Source organism: Saccoglossus kowalevskii, chromosome 7 (genome assembly GCF_978046115.1).
Source record: "Saccoglossus kowalevskii chromosome 7, keSacKowa6.1, whole genome shotgun sequence".
Taxonomy (NCBI): Eukaryota; Metazoa; Hemichordata; class Enteropneusta; family Harrimaniidae; genus Saccoglossus; species Saccoglossus kowalevskii.
In genome coordinates, this window is record NC_140647.1 from 14430434 (window position 1) to 14456742 (window position 26309).

At 35.0% G+C, this 26309-nt stretch overlaps 2 protein-coding genes across 2 annotated transcripts in view; one reads left to right on the forward strand and one right to left on the reverse strand.

Annotated features, from left to right (window-relative positions):
• Positions 1–24201, forward strand: LOC100372172 (transcriptional repressor NF-X1-like). Its single transcript, XM_078010608.2, has 22 exons — positions 1–163; positions 1155–2480; positions 2629–2790; positions 3474–3554; positions 4512–4617; positions 6124–6195; positions 6518–6657; positions 7569–7671; positions 10051–10265; positions 10984–11192; positions 13049–13157; positions 13874–14073; positions 15109–15213; positions 17154–17276; positions 18192–18283; positions 18769–18873; positions 19125–19166; positions 19489–19581; positions 20467–20533; positions 20951–21096; positions 21480–21587; positions 23130–24201. The coding sequence occupies exons 1-22, from the start codon at positions 151–153 to the stop codon at positions 23215–23217; spliced, it is 3705 nt and encodes a 1234-aa protein (XP_077866734.1). The 5' UTR covers positions 1–150; the 3' UTR covers positions 23218–24201.
• Positions 24159–26309, reverse strand: part of LOC102808018 (uncharacterized) — a 7907-nt gene continuing 5756 nt past the window's right edge. Inside the window, exon 4 of the mRNA XM_006818460.3 lies at positions 24159–26022. Coding sequence (XP_006818523.1) covers positions 25848–26022 — 175 coding nt within the window. The 3' untranslated portion in view covers positions 24159–25847. The remainder of the gene's footprint in view (positions 26023–26309) is intronic.

The window sequence follows — 26309 nt, forward strand, 5'->3', positions numbered from 1 at the left end:
GTTGCGCAATAAATTGCAATATGGCGGCGCACATGACATTGGGCAACTTTGGCTGAAATGTACCAATATTCGGTGCTAAATTTAGAATATGAGGGAACTTCCTGTGACACTTAAACTTAATGGCGTGAATTAGCTGTTCATTCTACCAACATGACAGACTCAGGTAAGGTAAAATGTTATTTCCGTGTTGATGGACTGCGAGTGATTTATTTGTATTAATTTTAATATTTTTGCAAAAGTACACAACCCAACTACAACTACAACTTCATCTTCAGTCTATGGTTTAACACTTGTTGTGGAACATGTTATTCCCTCGGAGTCCAAGGGGGAAGTGTCAATCACAGACGTAATTGTTTAATTTGAAGCTGTGAAGCAAGTAAATTAGGTCAATTTGGGGGGGGCATCGACGGCTTGGGTTTTGACTGTTGTACCACAGCCCCCCCCCCCCCAATCAATCTGGGTGGTCACGCCCACTGCAGGCAAATGGGAAAATTGGGGTCATGGGCAACACTTTTGAGATAAACCCAACATCTTCACTTTCTTTTGGGGTTAATAAAAGTTTTTACATAGTTGAGCAATCATAAAACTGTCCTTGAATATTAAAGATTTACAATATGTAAGAATATGGCATATGTACCAGTAGTTTATTTATACCGGTGATACATTTCTTATGTTGTACTAGTAACACTTTTTAATTTACTTTATGGTTTCTTTGATTAATGAAGTGTTTTGATTACTCATTATTTGTATGAATTTTTCAGTCATATCTTGGAATCCATCTCTACAGGATTTGGCTATTGCATATAGAATGTCTCTGTTTGCATATAAAGTGTATTCTACATGAGACTATTTTTGTTTTGTATTTTTTGAAACGGGAGAATTTAATTTGGCATTATTATTTTTTCAGCTGGTAAGTATAGAATCAGTCAAGTTATAGCTCCATCGTAGAATATGGGCATGTATTTGGGCATCATAAATTATTATTGGCAATTTATCCTTGAATTAACAGGTTTTAGTTGCTAAACTGAGGTAATGTGTTGTGCTTGAGTTGATCTATATTGACGTGAATAATTCACGATTGTATTTTATCTGTAGTTTGAGAAACATAGCTTCATATATATATTAATTTACATGTACTGTGTTTCTTTATACAGATCAAACTGGAAGAAATACTCATTACGGAGCCTATTCCGAACAAGTGCCTTTTGAAACTAATGATCAGCAGATGACAACATTTCCAGCAAATCCTCACCAACCCAGTGGACACTCTCTTCAATATTTTGAACCACCCTCCTATAATAGTTATCCACAGCACTACTATAGACAGCCTGTAATTCAGCCTATGCAGTATAATGTTCCTGGTTACCATTATCCACCAAACTACAATCCTTCATCGGGTGGATATCACACTGGAGGTCATGCCCACCAACAAGCCGGGTTTACAACCGGAAATAACATGCACCAACCCTACGTGCAGTCTAACCATCATGGGCAATTCAACAACAGAAGAGGATGGAATTCCCGATCAAACAAGTCTTGGAGACGACCAAATGATCCGACCGAGCAAGATAGTATGAGTAGAGCCAGTACCAGTAGAGAGACAGGTAATGTCTTTGAACCTAACTATGCAGAGTGGCGAGAAGATTTGGGAGAATATAGAAATTCACAACATACATATGGTGCTAGACCGAAATACAACTACAGAGGTCGCGGTCGCACGGTTGACTCCATACTCCAACATGAAGGTGGGTATACAGAAGAACAACAAGCGGAAACATCTGAAACCAAAGTATCCTCTGATTCTGAATTGACTGAAAATGAAAGAAGGAACTCTGACAGGATGGCCAAGAGTTGCGAGGAGATAGATACAATGGTTTCAAGAAAGAATAAAGAAAAGCATGATAAAGAATTAATAAGACAAGGAAAGTTTCACTATTCCAGCCGACAACCTCCTGAGAGACACCAATATGACCGTTTGACTGAGAGCAATTTTGGCAAAAATGAGGATAAAAGAATCAATGGTGAGAAAAAGTGGCGAAACAAAGCTAAAGGGAAGGAGTCAAAACTATCTAACGAAGATCTGAGAAGTGGCAGTGACAAACACAGGAGGAGAAGGAGATCTCTTTCTTTTGAACGCTTAAGAAGAAGCAGATCTGGATCACATGAGCGACCAGGCGATGAACAGAACACCCCATCTCAGGTGGAGATGGTCAGCAGTGATGTTCCACAAGGTGTTGGTGGGTCTGCATCTAAAGACCGTCAGAGCGCTAAAGCAAACTGGACGAGAAGACCACAAGATACAAGATTCAAAGACGCCAAATCCGCTGATTCTGATAAAAACACCCATAAGAAAAGTGGCAAAGGCAAATATCTGAATTGTTTGTCCTCACCACGCTCCAATAGTTCTGAAAATCTACACAGGGAGGCAGGCGGCATAAAGTCTTTTCATAGTGCTACAACTAGTGCAGAAAGTCAGACAGGTAAAACCATGGATATTAATTATATTTTTTGGCTGTGATGTCGTTGAGGTACATTTACAGTTTTCAATGATTTAGCACTGTTTCCATATGATGTAGAATCATTATCAGATAATTATTTCTAAAATATAATTGTAAATAATATTTACAGGATCAATGATTGAAGCCTTAAGTGATGGCACATACGAGTGCATGGTGTGCTGTGATGCTATAAAGTGCCAGTCAGCTGTCTGGAGTTGTCAAGGCTGCTACACAGTCTTCCATTTGCACTGTATCAGAAAATGGGCGAGATCACCTGTGGCAAGACGGCAAGGCAAGTCACCAATAGAATCTCTTATTTCTGTGTTTATTGAGTTGAGGTACTCGTTTTGGCCAATACTAAAAATATATCAGTTTCACCATAATGTGCATACTTTTGTTTTAATCACATAAACATGAATACAGTACAATCAAAGCACAGTCGCTCAGCAAGGATGTGATGAAAAAATAATAACATTACATCCACACTAAACTGAAGTTGTTTACATTTTGGAAGCAAGTCTACACTACAAGGTACACAGTCAGTTATCTCATATTCCGACATACTTCAAGACACATAGTTGATTTTTAAAAGAGTATGATAACCAAATGTTGGAATTGGAATACAATTTTTAACACTCTCCTAACTAAACCATATGATAGATGCAAAAATTACCCATCATAAAATATAGTTTTCTAGAAATGTCAGCAGGCAAAATTGTGGAACAAGTCGGTTAAAAACTTGCAGGGCTTAATTTGTACACGCTGAAATAACACGTGCATGGGCTACTATTGAAATTTGTGTGTTAACTGGCTGTGTACTTTAAGTTTGGTCATGTTCTTCTAGTCAGAAGACAAACATTGTACATTTCGTACCAGTGGAAATTAGATTGTAGTTCTTGATACATATTATTATGTCAGTAATGTTTTATGCTCTGAAATCTTTCGTGCTTACTTTATACATTGTGTACTGTACAGTTGAAAGTGCGGATGGTTGGAGGTGTCCAGCATGTCAGAATGTATGTGCCAAGATACCAAGTGTCTATGAATGTTTTTGTGGTAAGTCTAATTATGGTCAGTAAACCCTTACAGCAATACTCAAGTTACAAATACATACTGTGGAATACTTTATTTTCGCTGGAATTAATTTTTGCTGAAAAGGCTTTTTGGGCGTTTTGTATGGAATTTATTTTCACTGATTTCTGATGAGTTTAATGTGAAATATAGGAAAAAAAGTATATTCGCTGGATTTTATTTTCACGGAATCATCCCTTCAGCGAAAATAGCGAAAATAAATTCCAAGCGAAAATAAAGTATTCTACAGTATATGCGAGATAGCAATAGCTTTTATCTCGTCAAGTCAATGTAAAAGTACATCAGGCTTAAACAGCCTTTAATTAATTGTTTTAATTATTTTTTTTCAATAATTTAATATATTTTTTGAGCATCAGTTCAAAAGCCCATTAATATTATGAGGTTATTACGCGGATTCCGAAAAGTATGCACGAAGACAGTACAGCAAGAGTATCGACCAAAATGCAGCGGATGTCGACGTGCCCCCGTACTGCCTGAGTGCATACTTTTCGATATCCTCGTAATAACCTTATTATTATACTTCTTTTCCTACCAAGGATACGTCATGGGAATGCCAAAATACAAAAAGTTTAGACCAGATTTAGCAAACTTCTTTGTATGGTTCTGTCATACATTGGGGGCTGCCATGCTTGTTTTTATTATTAGAAGAAGTTTACATGCATAATCGTTTCATATTTGGAATTTGCGCTTTCTAATATGGTAGGATGAAAATACCCAGTGCAATACCGCAAAATTATGGCACGCTGTAACTTATGGCATTACAATAACAGATGTATAATAAAATTATTTATCAATTATTTTTTTGTGCTGATAGTATTCAAGAATGGGACTTTTATTACTACAATAAGCCTTTAATTTAGGTTAATTTATTCCAGTATTAGAATATATCTGTTATCGACCATTTGTTTTTTTGCCTTGCAGGTAAAGTACGGGATCCAAACTGGGTGAGAACTGAGACAGCACATAGCTGCGGTGAACTTTGTAAAAAAAAGCGTTCCAATACGCCATGTCCTCATCAATGTAACATGTAAGTCTAAGCTAAGTTTTACAATTTAAATTTGGCTGACGCCTCATTGGTTATATCAGGTCACATGCCAATGACACAAAGATTGTGATTGGGTGTTTCTCAAATTTGCATAGCTAGAAACTTGAAAAATTTTTCAGTATGCAACACTCCGATGGGTGCAACAAGTACTATTTAACATGTCTGTTCATAAAATTATGATTTTAATTTATGATCGATAATATAATATACTATAACATGAACTTTAAGTTTACGAGTTTTGAAAACTACATTTCTCATTAAAACTAACGCTTTACAAGTGTCAAAATTGCAATAACAAACTACACACCCTGGACTGGACATGGACATGAGTGAACTTAAAACATTGTATACAAAAACCAAGTAACTTACAAGTGGAAATGTAAACAAATGCACCTAAAAATGTGAACTGAACTAGTTATTGGCGGTCCGCTCCGCTAGGATTGCCCTTATAATCACTTTTGTCGTTTTGTGTGTGTGTCTGTGTCTGTGTGTGTGTGTGTCTGTCTGTGTGTGTACATTTCCAGTGTTTTCGCGTATGATTTCTTCTGTGATTTTTTTGGCTTGGCCGATTTCTTTCAAACTTGGCAGGTAGGTCACACCTTCACCCTAGTTATTAGGAAAAATCTGAAGCTTCGCGCCAAATGTATCTCCTCCTACAAATTTAGGATAAAACACTTCAGACATAGCTCATTCTACTCAGCTTGAGTGTGGCACAAAGTTACTATTTGTTAGGAATTTTTGATATCTTTTTTCATTACCGAGAAATTTGATCCCAAATTTGGGGTAACTTTTCACCAGCAACGGCTTTTAACTCCTCTGTGACTTTTTCGGCTTGGTTGATTTTGTTCATACTTCACAGGTAGGTCGTACCGTCACTAATTGGAAAAAAATCCTGGCCCACCATTGCCATTGCAACATCCAAAAACTGATTTTTGAATACTTTCGCCCCAAATGTATTACCTCCTACCAGTTTTGTAATAGCAGTGTTCAAATGACCATGCTTTTTATTTTGGCTACGTTGTACACTGGTAGGAGATCACCGGCGCCGACATTACACTGTATCAACGTAATCCCAACGTAACTTTGAACTTTGAATGAACTTTAAATGCTGCCTTCATTCTAGAAAATACTATCGCAAAACGGTTGGAAATAATAAATGTAACAGCAGAATACGTCCTAGTAATAAACTAAGTGACTTCTAAAGACTGAATGTTTTTTGCAAACTTCGTATACGGGCCCATTTAGATATAAACCGACGTTAGCTTCACGTTTATGTCACACCATGGAAACAGCCAAAAACATATAGCTTGTTTTTGAGCGGAGCGGATCGCCAACCAGCCTACTGGCTTGTTGGTTTGTAATTTTCAAAATTGTGCATCATATTTTTTTGTTGGGGGGGATGGGGTGTCAGCACCAGTTGCGTATGACTTTTTTCCCCCATGTGTAGGCTTCTAATTCACCCATGGTTATTTTTGTTTTGTTTCACAGATTATGTCATCCTGGTCCATGCCCGAGTTGTCCTATAACTATCACTAAGAAGTGTGTGTGTGGTAAATCTGAGTATCCTATATTATAGACATTACAGCATGCTTTGTGCAGGGTAGAGGTCATCATGTCAAGTACATTTAAATTGTGTGCACTGTGGAGTACTTCCTGAAATTTTTTCTGTGCATTTTATTTGTGCATTAGTGGAAAGTATTAATACTGCCCTCTAGGATCATGATTACATAGGTATTGTAAAAGGATAAATTATTTGCTGGGTTTTAATTTTGCGTATTTTGCTGACTGGAAAATGCGCTAAATTAGTCATTTTACAGTACATGTAACATGTCACCATGAAAGTTACTTTGTGTGTTATTCCACCTTAATGAGTATAATTTAGAAAACCTATTCGCTGTGGAACTGTGAGTGCAATCCACTGTGACGCCATCTGTGGTAAAACATTGAATTGTGGTCTACATAGCTGTGAAGAAGTCTGCCATGCCGCAAGTTGCAAAGATTGTACTGTGATGAATAAGCAAGGTGGGTCAGTGTGTATTACCTCAGCCTAGTCAATATATGTGAAGAAATTAATATTATAATTATTAAAGTATGATATATGAAGAAGATTCAAGCCGAATTGGAGATCATAAATATGTTCATCATTCTTTTATTATTATGTGTTCATGCAGGAAACTGGAAATTATTGTCTATTATGAGATACTTCTTCATATTTAAAAAATTTGCTTGGTGACAGATGAAAAAATTCTATAATATAATGAATTATTGACATAAATCCTACTACTGTGGAATACCGTACTCGACCGTGTTAGCGCCCAGGGGCCTCAACTCAGAAAATCACGATTTTGTAGGGGTGGGCGCTTACCCGAGCACCCCCCTCGAAAAAGAGTGCAGTATTATGAAATCATTTCAAAAATTTAAAATATAATTTAGTGATTGTGATAATATTTTTCATTATGTACAATATTCCCATAGTGCATTGCATGTATGTGCTGTAACATGCTCAGACAGGCAAAATTTGAATTCAGTTCAAACTGATTTTACACTTTATGTTCTCAATGATGAGATGTACTAATCAGTGACTTTACACATTTTTGCTACACAAAATAACTTAAGATAAATGTGGTTTGCTGCGTACATCTGCCTGTTGTCATGACAACCACAGATGCCTTGGAGCCAATTAATGTCCTTTTATTTTCAGTTTGTCATTTTTGTTTTTAAATCAAAATGTAGTGGTTACATCTCTAGAGGGCGCTCTCCACTGGTATGTCAGGGAAATTATCAAAATGTTAGTTAGCCACCTTTAATAAAAATTTGTAAAAAATTGAATGTTCAGAAAAATTGGTAAAATATTGATCTATTAAAATGGTATGGTTAAATGATCACTTTGCATAATTGTTGAATTGAAAAATTCAGTTATTGATGAATTTCAGAATGTTATTGTGGGCGATCGAATAGGGAGGTTGTATGCGGTACAAAGATGGAACCACCAGGTGATGGACCGGGGTTCTTCTCCTGTCAGGAGAAATGTGCGAGGTAATTTGACGTTAATGATGTTCATGAATTTGACTTCAGTGGAAAGAATAGTGCATATTACTGATATACAGAGACATTTGAAAGAATCAAGTTAACACCATTATATCAATATGTCACATTTTCATAATCCTACATACAATAAATATATTTTGGTTTATTCACGCTTATATTGTGAATGCGCTTCTAATAGAGCACATACTGTACATGCATTCATCTTAAATTTACATCAAGCGCTGTGATAAACTGATGAGGAAAACCATCCTTGCAACATTGTAATATTTCTAGGAATATTGCTAGTGTGTTTGATGTAAATTAGCAACTCATTTGCATATTGAAAGTCCTATAATATTTGACAGAATTTAACCATTTCACCACCGGACTTTCTCATGTCTGCACTTTTTTTTGTATACTTTTGTATATTTCTGGAAATGAACCCTAATTTTGAAGCAGACAGACAAAATTTGAGTAAATTTTCAGTTTCTACTCAAAAATATTGGCTATTTTTGTCCCAATCTTCTGAAGGAAATTGCAGACTTAAACAGGACTATTTTGTGAATGTGTGATGAAAAGAGGGAACTATCCTTTTTGTATTTCACACAATTTTTGAGTCTTTCATTCTGAATTCAAATCCATAAGTTTAAAAATGGGTTGTGTCCAGGAGCATCAGGTTGTTGGGATTGAAGTTCCGAAGTTAAAACAAACACTGCTGGCAATGTTCCTAGGAATATTGCCATGTTCCAAGGGAGATTGATAAAGAGATCACGGTTTTCCTTATCTGATTTCTGTGGTTTACTGATTTGATTTCAATTCTCACTAAAGAGGGCATTACCCAGTGTACTCCTCACAGCTGCTGATGCAAATAATCATCCTTTTTGACTCCCGTGTGCGAAGCACGAAAGGGAGTCTTTGCAGTTACCCTGTCTGTATGTCTGTATGTATGTATGTCTGTATGTATGTACCGGTATGTATGTATGTATGTGTGTATGTATGTATGTATGTATGTCCCTTTTTTTGTTCCACCGTTATCTCAAGAACCACTAATCAAATTTTGGTGAAACTTGCTACATAGATGCTCTGGGATAATGCGCAGAGTTGATTAGGTTTTGGAAAAAATCCATGAATATTAATTACTTAATTTGCATGATAATTAGCTGATTTTTAGCTGTTCCATGACTGTTCCACTAATATCTGAAAAACCACTCATTGGATTTTGATGAAACTTGGCACATGGAAGCTCTGAACTAGTGCGCAGATTTGATTAGTTTTGGGTAAAAATCTGTTTATATTAATTACCTAATTTGCATAATGGTTAGTCAATTTTTTACTTTTCCACTGATATCTCAAGTACTAATCATAACATTTCAATAAAACTTGGTACATAGATGTCATATGACACTGCACAGACCTGATAGTTTTTAGGGTAATATCAGCAGTACATATTAATAATTAATTTTCAGCTTTTGATATTTCGAGTAGTAATGATCACGTTTCAATGAAACTTGGTACATAGTTACTTGAGGACTGTGCAGAGACCTAATTATTTGTTGGGTAAATATTTATGCATATTAATCACCCTATTAGCATACTTAGTTAATTTTCAGCTTTTCACCTGATATCTCAAGTACTAATCATCACATTTCAATGAAACTTGCGACATAGATCTTCTAGGACTATGCAGAGACCTGATTAATTTTGGGATAAATAATTGTGCATATTAATAACCTAATTTGCATAATTTAATTTTTTGCTGTTCCATGGCTGTTGCACTGATGTCTAAAAAACTACTCATTGGATTTTAATGAAACTTTTAAAGAGTACTCATCACATTTCAATGAACCTAGGACTATACACCATATTAGTTTTTGGTAAATATTTATGCTTCTTAATCACCTAATTAACATAATTAATTAATACTGATATCTCAAGTATTGATCATCACATTTGAATAAAACTTGGTACATAAATGCTCTAGAACAATAGACAGCCTGATTAATTTTGGGTTAAAATCTGTTCATATTAATTCTCTAATTAGCATATTAATTAATAATTTGTTGGTTCTAATCACATGTCAATGAAACTTAGTACATTGTGCAGACCTTATTAGTTTTACACTTAAATCTGTTCATATTAGTTACCTTATTTGCATAATTAGTTTTCTGCGTTTCCATCAATATCTCAAGTTCAAGTAATTTTGAATAAATTTTTAATGTGTCTCCAATACTCTCAGCACACGGGAGTTCTTTCTAAGCTTTCTTTGATTTTCTTTGCTTTGACTATGTAATCTTGTCAACCTCCATGTACTTTGACATTGACTTGGCCACATGAGGGTTGAGGTTTCTTCTGAATTTTTAACTTAGTATTATTTTCATTTTACTGCAGGCAACTGTCGTGCAACAATCACACTTGTGAGAAACTATGCCACCCGGGTCCATGTGGTTCTTGTAGCTTTCTGCCGTCTAGTGTCACACACTGTCCATGTGGTCAGACACCGCTGTCATCTCTCTTACCCGGTGGTAAAACCAGGACATCTTGCACTGATCCCATACCAACATGTGATAATATATGTAATAAGAAACTCACTTGTGGCACTGCAGGTTTGTAATAATATCACGTGGATATTCTGCTATGAAATCTATAGATGGTTCATTAATGGTGGGGCTATTTTTAACTTGCCTCGCATCGTACAAAATGTACGATATACAAGTAGGCCATGATCGTACTTTTGTATAATGCACTTCTCCCTTACTTTGGAAGGTAATTACTACTGTAATAATCGAATTAAACAAGTACTATAAAATCTGTATTAGAAGCCGCTAAAAATTTTAGTAAATTTTCATTTTTACTAAAAAAAATGTCTATTTTTGTCCAAATCTTCTGAGGAAAAGTGCAAACTTATAAACAGAAATATTTTGTGAATTTGTGATAAAAAAAGGAAAACTTGTGGTGAAAAGGTTAAGACTGTTTCAATCGAAAACACCCATTTGCTGCTAGAATAAAAAGTAAATCCTGGAGTATTTTAAAGATGTTTCATTAGGTACACTGATATTTTGTATATCCTACTGTTATCTATTATCATTGTTGCGGAATAAGGTTCATGCATGCACATTGAAAATAAAGTTAGTTACATTCATGACAGCTCAGAATCAGTCTTGTTGTTTGTGTTTCTCTGGCGAACTTTCGTGCAATATAACATACACCACACTTGGTCTCGAGTTGTCCATAAGAAGGTGCCATTACATTTTGATATTAGCTAAAGGGATACTGGATATATGTATGCTAATGTCTATGTGTCTTTTCTGTCTCTATCCCTAGATAAACCCCATGCATGTCAATATACCTGTCATGATGGTGTCTGTGGACCATGTACAGGGATATCCACTGTTAATTGTAGATGTGGTTACACTGATAAAGATATACCATGTGCTGAGTTTGCCGTCACATCGCAACCACCGTCATGTGATAAGCGATGCAACAAGAAAAGACAGTGTGGTAGGCATCGCTGCCATCAAAGGTGCTGTGTGGTGAGTAGAGGCTGCTGCTGAGAAGTACAAATTCCAGATTTTTTTTTTAGTTAAAATTAAATTGGAAGGAGGAATAATTAATAACTAAATAGATTTACATTTTTATTTGTATAGAAAATCATGTTAAATTACACCATCATTTGTTTCTTTGTTTCAATAAAAAAAAGCTCAATATCACTACATGGAAAATGCACTTTCTCTCTCATCATCATTTTCGAATAATCTTAGAATATTTTAGAAAAAAAACATTGAGTTGGAACTTTCTCTGCTCAAGGTCTACTGTATGTAAATTAATGGTTTACCTGCCTGTGGTCAAATTAATTAATTTTCTGATGAAATGTTACATACTGAATAGCTTCACAACTCAGCAATTAATAAAATTACAAAATCTAATACTGTGGAATACTTTATTTTCGCGGAAAAGGCTTTTTGAGCGTTTTGTGTGGAATTTATTTTCACTGATTTTTTTTATGAGTTTAGGCTACACCGATTTAATTTTATGGATGACATCCGCGCGCGCATTAGTTTTCGCCTGTTCTCAAAAAAAAAAAAAAAAATCTCCGACAACGAGTCTCCACAGATCGGTTTTCTGCCCAGAACTTGCCGACTCATATTGTCGCAAAGCACCGACTTGTCGTAAAACTCGTTTTGGACTACTCCAAAACCAAACTCCGCACAGTTAGATGCGCATTACGTAAAGCACAAGGACCTATGGAAAAGAGTTTGCTTCAAAACATGCAAATTTTGCCATAAATGATCCAACATGGCGACCACACCACCAAAATACGTGAGCATACAAGTTCAGAGGTGAAACGGAGGGATTGTTGTAGACTGGTACGCAATTGACGTTGGCCAGGGAGACGTTTACACAGCTATACGAGAGGTCGGTAGCGGCAAGCGAGTTTCGCCCAGACTACTTTGAGAACATATTGTCCAGAGTGGCTGTCCCGCGTTTCTTCTGCAATGATGAGAGAAATGGGAGAGGAGTGGAGGTGTATGGTGGCCTAAAAGTCGGTCAGGCGACAAATCAGTTCGGTTGCTTTGTCCGCATTGAAGTCGACAAAACTGCAACGAAAGCAGCAGAAGCTCCTTGGCCGAAGTTCCCTTACGGGGGGTGACGTTGGTGTTTTTTTTTCAATATCGAGCCTCTTATAATTTGTTACATAGTTGAAGTAGTTCTAGAGCATTTGTGTCTACACTTAGTCTATCTGAAGTGTCACTTTAAAAGCTGTAGTTTTAATGTCAAAGAAGTTAATTTCCAGGTTGCTGTTGACAAACTTATTGTTCATTTTTAATTAATTATTTTTTTCAATACAACACAGTAAGTTTTTCTTTATTATTGAGTTGATGTGTATGCCTTTGGCAAAGCTAACATCTGCCTTATCCTCTTGCCTTTTCAAAATCAAAGGTGATAATACCTGTGACAGTAATACAGTACGAAATGTGTACATCGACATGTGCCTCCTACAAATAAAGACTTGTTGTTTTTTTGATACACTGAGGTTAAATTCGTAATAATAGCTCCGTAATCCTGTGGTTTTAGCAGCATTTTTTTTTTGGCCGATTTTTTTTTTTTTTCGCCCTCTCGCATTAGTTTTGGGGTCTTCAGAGGATGTCATCCATAAAATTAAATCAGTGTGGCCTTAATGGGAATATAGGAAAAAAGTATATTCGCTGGATTTTATTTTCACGAAATCATCCCTTCAGCGAAAATGGCGAAAATAAAGTATTCTACAGTATACTGAGCTATGTTTTAGACATTGTTTACAGAAATATTGCCTGGTATATGACTGATAGATTTAGCACTCATTACTGGTATATTTGCAGTAGTTTATGTATTTATGTGTCTCCTGTAGGATAAAGATCATAAATGCCCCGTAGTGTGTGGTAGAAAACTAAGTTGTGGTTTACATCGTTGTGAAGAACCATGTCATACTGGCAACTGTGAACAGTGTTGGCAAGCAGGTAAATCCACAATACTGAAAGGATCATGTCGTTAAATACAGATCTTATAAAATTCCAAATTACTTGAATACCAATCCATTTTACACAAAAGCACTCAATTTTTGAACTTGCACATCATGAATAACCCCTTGAGTGCCTGCATTTTCCTGCCAATAAAAACATTATTTACTTTTATTTATTTTTTTATTTCTCATTGCCTAAAGGTCTTGATCAAATACTTTTAAAACAAAATATGGAAAAATGTTGCAGGATCATTTTGTGAAATGTGACCAAATCTGCTAGGGTCTGTGTTTGTAAACCATAGCTTCCTGTTGAAAAGTGATAGTAGACTTCAGCAATATGCTGTGCCACACACATTTCATGTAATGTAATCTTGTAATTGTAACAAAAATGTCATCGTAGGCACTTATACTGATTTTATTCAGAACCTAATTTTCTGGTTGCTATGGTAACACTGGGTGTGTTTATCAGTTCCCATTTGGACAAAGCCCGAAAACATGAACTAATGTTTTGATCTTTGTATATCTGTGCGTGCTTGTATGTGTTTATCTCCACCTGTAAATGCTGTGACATACACATTTGATGTGCATTCCATAGTGTATGATGCAGATGTGCAACTTGATGACTAGCCAATAAATCAACCAACATTAAACAGAATGTGGAATTAACAATAAGTTTGTCTTAGTGGTTTTAAATATACCTCCATTTGTACACAGGTTTTGACGAGCTTCCTTGTCACTGCGGTATTGAGATAATCTTTCCACCAATACCGTGCGGTACCAAGCCACCAGAATGTAATCAACCGTGTTCAAGACAACATGATTGCGAGCATCCCATTATGCATAACTGTCACAGTGATGAGAGGTGTCCACCATGTACGCAGCTTGTACAGCGACGTTGTATGGGAGGCCATGAGGTAGGCTGTACTGTATTGTTACATAAAGATTTGCAGGAAAATGATGTAACATGATTACTTGCCAGAACTTTGATGCAACATATTGCAAAAAGTTTGTGTATTTTTCTTTAATTTTCCTCATAATTTTGAACCAAAACATTGTAATTTCCAATTGACTATAAATCTTGATAAAAGTTTGGTGGAAAATGATAACAATAGTGTGAGTTAGATTTTGTGAAAGCCGAAAAAAATTGACGACTGATGGCTAAATATTCAGATGCATCAGTCAATTTATGATGCATTATTGCATCAGAAGATTGTTCATTTCACTACTGTAAAAGGATTAATTATTCACTGGGTTGTAATTTTGCTTATTTCCCTGACTGGAAAATGTGTTAAATTTAAACCAAGTATAAATATGTCAAATTTAGCATAGAACACATTTATCTAAATGACAAAACCGTGAATTTAAAACCCACTGAATATGCCTGAAATGGTAAATCAGCGAAATTTAAACCCAGTGAAAATTAGTCATTTTACAGTATGTCAGTGTCTCATCCCATCACATTCTAAAATTAAAACTACTAAACAAATATGGAAAAAGTAGAAAATCTGGTATCTCGTCTGGTGTGAGGGTTGCAGTACTAAGGTAACAACATATTAAACAGAGCATGGCATGATGAGATTGGTGACAGAATGTGTTTGTATCAGGTGACTTTAGAATATCGTTATTGTCTCCTCACTTTTTGTTAAGATCAAAAAGTGCACATGTGATACATGATAGCATACTTTATTTTAGTTTGCATCTTAATATCGAGTGAATTTGTTATTGGTCACTGTTATTAATACCAGGTAATTGTTAAACGAAAATTTTCAGTATATTTGAAGATCTGTAATTCAAAATACAAAATGTTTGGTGTTTACCATACATTAATAGCACAAAAAAGTGAGACCAGAAAACATTGGTGTTATGAACAACACACTGTCTGTTTTGTAAATATTTCCATCATAATGTAGTTATTTCAAATCAATTTGTACTTCTTTCTTTTTTTTCAGTTGCGTAGTAATATTGCATGTCATATCAAGGACATATCATGTGGCCGACCTTGCGGTAAGGAGTTGCCGTGTAAACAACACAAATGTCTGAAAACGTGTCATAAGGTACATAATGAGAGACATGTATCGTTTAGCAAACATTTGTTTCTAAATGTGTAGCAGTAATGCCTCCACAGTTGTGTGTATGATGTGTATAGACACGATGTGTGATTTCTTTGTCAAAACTTATACACTTACAAAAATATATGTGCTGCTTTGCTTTTCATCTACTCATAGTTAAAAAAAAAATGAAATATTTAAATAATATACCTTTAGATGCCAAAGCCACAAGATTTGTTTCTGCCCCTCAAATATCCTGTTACTGCTCAAATTGACTAAGTGTTCAAAGCGTCATAAAAAAGGCGCCGCCGACGGTGCGCATCGCACAATCTTTTTGCGAGCTGTCAAACAACTTGTCAAGTCAAAACATCTACGTGAAAAGGTTGACGCGCGAAAAATAAAAGTCAACCCGCCAACCGTCCCCACTCTAAACCACGCCCACAGAATAAATAAGTTTTATTTGGCTAATACCGGTACTGCAGTCGGTAAAATATTGAAGAGAGGGTCAAAATCATCAGAAGAGGTTGAAAATATGATTATTAACGAAATTATATTGTGTGGTGATGGTCCGATCACTGGTAATTTTTCTTCTTTTCGTGAAATAGCAGGAAAGTTTCGTTTCACGATAAGGGCCCGGATCCACAAAATATGGCGAAGTTTATTATTATGCAGAGCAAGCAAAGACAAAAGACGATATTACCATAACTTGAGGATGGTGACTTAGAGTTGATCGAAACATTGAAGAGATTCTTTATCGGCTTTGATTCTTTCGATTGATGACACGTACTTCTCGTGACAAGAACTGAAGTGATGTGATTTTCGGGGAGACTGGGAATATATTTTTTACGTTGACGTGGAGCACTGTCAGCAGTACACGTAGCAGTGTTTGTGTTTTGTTGTGGGGGTACACTTGGAAACTGCTTGAGATTTCAAATTACCAGCAGTGTCTTCGTTAAACGATGTAACATAGGCATTATAAAGTTCAGCTTGATTCAAGTTGCCGTACGTAACTTGCCTGCTTCCATAAAGTAGGAGTCTCTTGTGACCTGATGGAATTCCTGGTAAAATTTTCTGAATATCTTAAGCCGTTATTTTTTTTTTATTGTACATAAACTGGTATCTCCAGAACGTCGCAGACCAGTATCATACTTCTCTATCTTGTGGTCAATATTTTCTAGCCACCATTTGAGTTGATATTCCCTAGGAGGCGTTCGGAACGAGTCACCTCCGGCAGTTTCCATTTTGTAAGACTTCTTGTCAGTGGGCGTGGTTTAGAGAAAATACGGTTGGCGGGTTAACTTTTATTTTTCGCGCGTCAATCTTTTCAATTTGGCGCGTAGATGTTTTGATTTGACAAGTTGTTTGACAGCTAGCAAAAAGATTGTGCGACGCGCATCGCCGTCGGCGTCTTTTTTATGACGTTTTGAACACTTAGTCAATTTGAGCAGTATCGTGTTCACTGTTCAACTTACTTTTGTAACCACAGTGGATGTGATGGCAGGAATAAATGGAAGACCATTCTCAGGGCCAAATCAAGTCATGTGACTCTCTAGCTTCCAACAAGATCTTAACGAATTTGCATCGTGTGATAGCAGCTCACCTCAAAATTTTAGACAAGCTACATTTTGCTCCAGTAGTAAATATTCAGACAAAAAGTACACTTTCAGCTGTTTAATATGTGCACTATCATGTGAAATATAATACCAAAAAAATTCAATTGTCTTTTTATATAATTTGACAAGTCAAAAATGCTGTGCAGACCAGTTTCTATTGTCAGACTATTCTAAATGAAAAAGCGTTTGTGAGACTATGAATATCAATGACCATTGCTGTAAACTGTGAAGGACAAATTTCAATGAATTTAATTTAATTTAAATTGGTTACTACAAATACCCTCAAGTAATTGTAAAAAAATAAATGGTATAAATGTATGTTTATGTTGACAGGGCGAATGTGATGGTGAGATTTGTACCCAACCATGTCTTGTACGTAGACAAGAATGTGGGCATCCATGTGGCGCGCCATGCCACCCAGGAAAACAGTGTCCTAAACTATCGTGTAAAACACAGGTATGTGGTCATCTGCAAATACGGTAGATGTTCTCTGATTGTAGCCTTATCCCCTTATCTATAGAATTTCCATAGAATTCTATGGAAAATGAGCTAAATGTGGTGAAGTCCATAGGATAAATTATTGAATTTTAGAAGTGAAACTTTTTGTGATGGACTGAACATGCAACAGTCATTGTTGATTTCATTACCTGTCAGTCGTAAGACCGACTGTTACTGCTCTTCACAAGTTTAATTGATTTGTTTGGCTACTGATACATTTCAGTGTAGGTGAACATTTCTTAAATTTTAAAAGCAACCTGCACCAGATGCCATATACGATTGTGGGAAAAATATATAAATTAAAGATGAGTGAATCGGTCGTAAGTGCTAAGTGATGTCTGTGGGCCTTGTCTAATGATAAGTCATAGAGACAGGCAATCAGTGATGGCACAATTCTGTGTTAACTATAAACCCCGGTAGTTGCATAGCAACCAGGCCATTCTTGGTTGTACTCGAAATGGTTGGATTTCAGATTAAAGGCAACCTTAATGTCTACAAAAAACAATTTATCTGTTAGGTGAGACAGCTCTGCTGCTAATATCATTATCAGCAATTTAGCTGCCATCTTGAAATGAGACAGATTAACAGGTTCTACCAAAGTATCTACATATACATACTTAAGTATTAAGTGTCCATTTTTCAAGAAACAGTTAAAAATAGTATTTTTTTTTTTAAATGACAAACTTTAATGTTCGCTCAATTAAAATATTGTTTGGCATTCTGGATGCGACCAGTTGGTGACATCAAAATCTCAAATTACTGATACAGATTGATACTTTCCAGTCTCTCTTCATAGACAACTTTCACAGTTTGGTTTAGATTGATTTCTGTGTTACTTGATTGCTTATTATGTAATTCTGATTTGAATTGTAGATTTTGATAACATGTAAGTGTGGGAATAGAAGTGAGAAAACTTCATGCATGCAAGGCGGTGATGATGTACAGATGGCACAAGCATTTCAGAGGTATGTGCTACGTAACCATGACTACTTCAACAATAGTCTACCGTAGTTGGTGTAGACAAAACCGAAATTTGATTGGGACTAAAATTATGTTTTTTTGGGGGAAAATTAAATTGTGCAATTAGATATATCATCATTGATTTCAACACCACTTTTACAATGAAGAAACAGAAATGGTCACATTTTATTACAATATAACATGTACCGTATGTACCACCAGAGTTTACAAGATTATAATTATTACTCTATCGAAACAGTCAAATTCAAAATCTTCAAACATTGTCGAATGTGCTCAATCGAAACACGAACTCTCAATGCTAAGCTTTTTTCAGCATGTTTTTTTTTTTCACTAGACACCGGCTAAGAAATGAACAGTCTAATTTCTTCTCTTTCTTTAAAACTTTGAGTTTTTTTTGTATCTTTTAATTATACATTCAGAGACTTTCATTGTTTGTAAGAATTATTTGAAATTATTTTGTTTATTTCAGACTGGCTACATCACAGCTTGCTAGTAAGATGAAAGATATCCAATCAGGACAGACTGTGGACATTAGCAATCTAATGCAGATTAAAGATGGACATAAACAGAGACAGTGAGTAGTGAAAAGCGCCCTCTACAGTCGTATATTATGGATATCTGTCGTTTTTATCTTGTCATTAGTACTGATATCAGTATATTTATCAATACACAGAAAACTTGTAAATTTATAATCCATATTACATTGTTGCTTTGTACATTTTGAAACCAGATCTCCCTTTCTTTGGAACAACTTTTGCAGAAGGGATTGCTTGATTTGTATTTATGCCATTTTATTCACCTTTTATTTGTGTCAATTTTACACAGACTGGAATGTACTGTAGATTGTGCTGTGATGGAAAGGAACAGGTAAGATCATATAAACCTGACATTCAGCAATTGACTTAATTCAGTGTGTGTTCAGGGTAATACATGTATGAATGTAATGAAAGAAGAGTACAATTACAAGGTCTATTACTGGTATTATATCACAAGAGAAAAATAAATTTGGCAGATTTGTAATTACTTTATCTGAAACTCGCATTTATCAAAATTTGCATTTATTGACAGCAGCAAAAGATAAAATAGTTTACAATAAATTTATTGATTATTTATATAGCATTTATTTATTGTACACTGTTTTTTGTGTCATTATAAGATAATTTTATTTCTATACTACGTATAATTTCAGACGTTTTGCCGAAGCTCTTAACATCGGTGATGCCAATTTATCTTCCAAAGCAGGAGTACCAGACTACTCGCAGTTCTTGAAAGAACAAGCACGGTGAGTATCCTATGACAATGTTAGCGATAAATGAAACGTACATTAACTTTATGCAGTCTAAGTAATCTTGTGATAAAATAGTTCATGAAATTATACAATATTTATGCTTTCAATTTAGTTGTATGTAAAAATGAAGACTATTTGTAATTTTCTACTGGCATTATTCTGGTTTCATTACTATATAAAGAAATGGGGTCACCTGAAAATGTTTTGAGGAATAAGATCTTTGATGTCTTGGTAGTTAACAGTTAATGTCTTTGCATTAGTTTATATAGTGAAGATATTTATCATATTCTGAATTGTTGACATGGGTTAACAAATTCGCAAAATTTCTCAAAATTGGCGTGTAATTTATCGTTATTGCATAATATTTTCTCGCTTGTAATGCACTGAACATGTGTGTAGTGCTTAATTTAAATTTTGTTCAAACTCACTAGTAATATGTACATTGTATGTGCCATTTTGTGTTGTGCCCCTCCGACCTAATATCTTGTCAACAGATCATTTTTTGTTCACTCTGAGATTTAACAATATTCATAAAATTGAATGTAAAAACAAAGCTCATTGCGTCGTAGTAGCGTCAAAACATTGTGCTGGATTTAACAAATGCGAAACCACTTTGTGGGTACTTGCATATTTAATAATATGCTATGTGTATACACATTCATTGATGGTTACCTGTAATTTTGAAGATGAATGCCGTATGTTCTTCTGAAATATCAGCAATAAGACATAGAAATATAAAAATAAATAATTTCTGCGGCAGATTTCGGTTTGTGTCATTCACGCATTACGCAAGATCTCGCAGTGAACGAAAAAATCCCTTATTCCATAAAGTTCATATCAATAATGTCATTGAAAAATATGTTTGAATTTGTACACCAGAAAAAATCCTGCTTTCGTGGCTTCTGTTGAGAGAGATCTGTCAAATTTGGTGCAAGCACTACAACAGGTAAGCTGATGTGTTAATACTTACAAATGACTGTTACACCCTCTGCTATGAATTGCATAGTTATATCTTGGTAATGTCTTTATCACTGGTTGATTTGTGCAACACTTGAAGTCGCCATCTTTGTTCATGCATGTATGGGACAAATATCTCCTGCATGTATGGCAAGATGAATATCACCGTTTAACAGCATTGCGATATAGATATTTATATCGCAATATTATGTTTATTTCATGGTGTCACCTGACACCTGATCTTTATTTACTGTCCTGTCACACTGAATATACACAAGTTATGCATGTCAACAGTGTTTAAAAAACTGTTAAATAGTTCATTTGGAACAAAATTATTTCTACATTGCATTATTCTTATTATTTTCTCATCTGTCTGCTTGTCTAATTGACTATTTTATCTTTGTAGATAAAACAGAACAAGAAAAGCCACTCCTTTACTTCGATGACACGTGATCATCGCCAAGTTATACATGAACTTGCTGAACACTATAAATGTGAAACCATGAGTTATGATCCGGAACCAAAACGAAGTACTGTAGCTACAGCAATCAGGTTAGATTAGTGAAAAAAATAAATACTGATTGTGGTCAAAAAAAGAAATGACATTTAATTTATTATCAATATATTAGCTTTTCATCAAAATAAATATCGTTATGGTTATGATCTTTGTACATATTGTAAATTTTTGAAATAGGGTTGAACAATATTTTCTAATGTTCAACATTATCAGAATATTGATCAAAATGTAATATAGATAAATGAGGAACATTTTGAAATGAAATTAAGTTTTGCTTAGTGAGAAATTCAAATTCCAATGTTTTGTTAGATTATATATTTATTGAGATTTTATTGTGTGATAACCCTTGGATGTGGAAACATAAATTCACTGTTTAATTGTCAGTCATTCTTTAATTGTATTACTCTTTCATACACAGAAACAGGTCTTACATACCAGCTGTGACATTGACGAGTTTAATACAGAATGAAATGCACCCCAAAGCACCAACTCCTATACCGCATGTATGTAAAGAAGATGATATTAGGTAATATTCTTGTGAATACTGCTCGTATGAAATAGATGATAACCGACTGAACTACATTTGGTTTTATACTATGATTGGATTGCAACTTGGTGGCTATTCAACACTGGAAATGGAAAACCTTTTTAGCTCCGCTGTCGACTTTGTCGAGCGGAGCTTATCATATGAGTGATTGTCCGTCGTCGTCTGTTGTTGTCCGTCGTCCGTGACTTCTTCTTGAAAATTACAAGCCTGAATGCTTTGATACTTGGTGTATATGTACCTTGGGTATACCTCTCTTAGGTTTGTTCATTTCATGTTGATATCTTCAATTCTCTAATTTTGGTGAATATTTTTGTCATTTTTGGTAAAAAGTGATACTTTCGACTTCTTGTTAAAAAACGCAAGTGCAATTGCTTCAATATTACATATATAGATACTACATGTGGACCTCTCTCAGATTTGTTCATTTCGTGATGATATCTTCAATTCTCTAATTTTGGTGAATATTTTTGTAATTTTTGGTAAAAAGTTATATTTTCGACTTCTTGTTAAAAACCAAAGGTTTAATTGCTTTGATACTACATATATAGGTACTACATGTAGACCTTTCTCAGATTTGTTCATTTCGTGATGATATCTTGGATTCTATAATTTTGGTGAATATTTTTGTAATTTTTGGTAGGAAGTGATATTTTCGACTTCTTGTTAAAAACTGTAAGTCCGATTGTTTTGATACTATACATATTGTTCATTTTCTAATGATGTCTTCAGTTCTTTAATTGAAATGTGCATTGCTAACAGCGGAGCTATCTCAGCCGATAGGCTGCTTGTTTTCAAAATTATTCACTTGAAACTTAGAACAAAGTTAAATCGTACATACATGTATATAGGTAGCATCAGGCTGGAAGTACAGTGCTGAACAGAGATTTGTTGGTGGCAGGGGCTCTAGGTTTTATGGAAGTATACATTAAATATGGCGTACTTTGATTTCTATTTTAAGAAGATAAACAATGAAAATCCATTAAAATTGATCCAATGGCGGCTGATAGAATTTTGATAGTGTTTCCTTGCATGTAGTGTAGGATATGCAACTACCGGTAATGTGACATAGGTCGTTGTTCACAATAACAAGCAATGAGCAAAGTTTGAATTTCCAGAATACTGACACCACTTGTGCTCTTGCATCTTTGTGAATAGAGTCTGTACTGCATGTTTTTGCTTTATTCAATATGTAGTACCTAACAGTCATTTCTGTTTCCACAGTAAAACTTTTTCCATAATTACCGATGAACAGGTTCCACAACACTGTTGATCTTTAAAGCGTGAGGGTCATCACCTGCGTACACGTGGGAATGATAACATGCAAAATACAAAGGCTCATGGGTAGACGCGAGTTTGTAGACAATGACACACAATGGCCATCTGATGCATCCACTGGTGACACTTAAACATGCACATTGAAATTGTGTGGGAATATAAAATCTATACCCTCTGAAGTTCACACGATTTAAAAATTTCCTATTACAGGCGAATGTTTTATATATTGATTTTTTTTTCTTACAGAATGTCAGTTCAAGCATCCAAACAAAGCACCGATCTGTTTGATAAAAAGAAGCCTGCAGTCATAGATTACTTTGACATGGTTCAATAGTACGCTACCAGTCATGACATGGTTCAATAGTACGCTACCAGTCATGACAGGGAGTTTTATTCTTGTATCATTTTACTACATGTTCAACTTTCTGTAGTTTTTTTTTTTTTTTTTTGGTTGCAAATGGAAATACTAGTAACCAATTTTTCTTCAAGGATTCTCCTGAAAATGTCTGTTGAATCCTGGCTATAGAGGGCGCAATTTATTTGTTACACGATGAGTGCCTGTTGCATGAAGACTCTGTGATTTGGAAAATCTAACTGAATTTAATAGAGACAATGGTTTGCAGTGTTTTTAACTTGTTATATCAGCCACAACTAATTACGTTCAATGTATAGGGCTAGCATACAAGCTCTTTGAGAATTATTAAGGGATATTTGAACTGGGCTGCAAAAGTGCAGAACTATTTTGTCGTACTATACAAGGCATTCAGTGCATTTCATTAATGAGCAGAGGATTCTGGGTAAAGTTAGAATGATTTCAGTTACCTACAGTTTTTAAGTTTGTCAGCTCTGTTGAAATCCTCAATGGTTCAAAGATAAAGCTGCAGTAATGAAATACACAGATGCAACCAAGATTTTGTAAGATTAGTTTAGGTATGCAATGTTGATTTCACACAAAGTCTGTGTTCATCAATCAAACTTGTTAAAACAGCAGCCATGAATGATTAAACAAAGTTTGATTTTGGTAACAGAAATGAACATGGTTCTTGTATTCAAAAAGTCAAAATATATATACACACTGCAAAAGCAAGATTAGTTAAGGTTTAATTATTTTGAATCAAATTATGAAGTCTATATATATATATAATGAACAACCACATACTTTCAAATAGTATTTTGCATATTTCCATGGTAATATTGGTGAAAAATGACATGTATGTAACAAGGGACAACAAATTCCAATTGGACAAAAGATTATGAAATTCCATGAGTATACAATTGTGTATATATTCCATGATTTATTAAAAGCTTAATAAATACATTTCCATTTGTTGAATGATATACTATTTTGTTGATACAAAGAAAATATCAGTGGTTTTTCAGAATAAAAGCAGTGTACTGTTTACTTAAGTTTGTAAATGAGAAATGCGGTTTCCAAATAAACCCTTTGAAGTACAGGGCCAGATTAGTGAGCATGTAGTCTCACTACGTGTTTGCTATTCAGGCCCTGCATACAGTAACACAATCCCGTGTGATTTGGAGTTTACTGTACATTATTCACTCAATTTCTTGTTGGTACACTTATCTATACTGGTTTAATAACCCTACATTAAAGTGTTTCTGGAATGTAAAAAAAATTAAGTCAGCTCATTAATTTTATTTGCATATTACAATGATTGCCAAAAATCCAATAAAACTTAGTTTATTGGATACTCTATTACCAGGAATTTGGTTATGTTCAAATATTATTGCGCAATAGTTCCACATAGAACTCTTGATATTGTGAATATGATTTATGGAATAACATCTCTCCATCATATAAATTTTCTATGTCTTTATACTAAAAATGTTCTGACTTGTAAATACAATAATTCAGTTAACTGAAGTTGTGCGTATCAAACAAGAAGTGAAAAATATAAACTGCTTACTCATTTATAATAGATTTCAATATGACAACACTGACCTGAAAGTTGAGTCATTGCTATTACGTAACCCTTTCACCACCAGACAGACTTGCCCAAATTTATCTAATTTTTTTTTTATATTCAATATTTCTGGGAATGAACCCTAATTTCAAAGCCAACAGATGTGATGACCATGTGGAACAAATTTGAAACCACTTTTTACCTTGAAATAACAAAATATACATTGCTTTTACAGTGAACAATATTTAAGCCCATTATTGGCATAACATCTACATAAGGTCAATTCTAACACCTAACACCAGTATGCAACGATCAACAATTTGCTTCATGTCAAATGAAAATTAAAGTTTTCTGGATTTCGAGAACTACAATTTCACCAATTTGAATATGCATTTCTAGATTCATGGAAGAAATTAAAAAAAAGTATGATCCCGCAAGCCACATTATCAATATTATTACTTGTTAATCCATCGATAAACTTCAAAGATTATACATGTACATCCAAAGACTGAAAGACAAACCGAAATAAATCAAAATTGTGACCCAAGTTATAACAAAATACCATTTCAAGCAAAATATTGCTGATAGTGTAACGGTTTGAATTTGAGATAAGATATTCACCACAGTCCAATTTAATGTACTATGAGATATATTGAGGTATCCTCGGGGGGGGGGGTGACACCCGGGCATTTTCACAGCATGGCAACAATCCTGGTGAAAAAGGCCGAAAACTCTCAGAAAACTGTATTTTGGGATGGTTGTTGAGACTCCCCTGAACAGTGTAACAAGATTACTCATGCGTGTGTAATGCATATAAATTTGATTGTTCAGGATTACTTCAAAGTTGAGTTCCTGTCGTTTTCTCGAATTTTCACCAGCTCTTCGCTCAACGTTCCTCAGCAGCGCGCTCAGAGCCCATAGAAATATGTGGTACAGTAGTGCGCGTCTTAGCAACGTGGAACGTCTTGTCACGTTGCGCCACCCCCAAGTATTGTTTTTTTTCTTGATGCATGTTCAATAGTTGAAAAGTTAATCTTCAAGACTATGCATAAATACCGGAGTCAATCAATGAGACGCGTTCCTCTTGTTCTGCAACTCTCGCATTGTACAATAAATTGTAAAATTGCTGACACACAAAACAGACAAACATTACAGAGATGACTGTCACTGTTAACGCTGTTACTGCAAACACTATTAAGAGAATGGCTGAACCGACTCTGCAATGAAAAATACAAATATTATTATTGTGTGGGAATGCATAGCTTTGCAATCAATCCACAGTGAAGCTTTGATTGTTACAAGGTGAACAACTAATTGCAGTCTTCGTTTATCACCAAAACAACTGCTAACAATATGTACATTATCACGTGTTCATAATATAAGAGCATGTGATGAAGATCTCACGGGACTCTTGCGATCTGCGAACGCTTGAAAGCCATCCTGTTCTATGTGCATCAATCAAATGTAGTTCTAATCAATAGTGTCACAGAATGTAGTGGGTGCT

Coding starts and splice junctions, on each gene's coding strand:
- LOC100372172 (XM_078010608.2), top strand. Junction 2,791..3,473: donor ACCTGTGGCAAGACGGCAAG/GCAAGTCACCAA, acceptor TGTACTGTACAG/TTGAAAGTGCGGATGGTTGG. Junction 3,555..4,511: donor TGTCTATGAATGTTTTTGTG/GTAAGTCTAATT, acceptor TTTGCCTTGCAG/GTAAAGTACGGGATCCAAAC.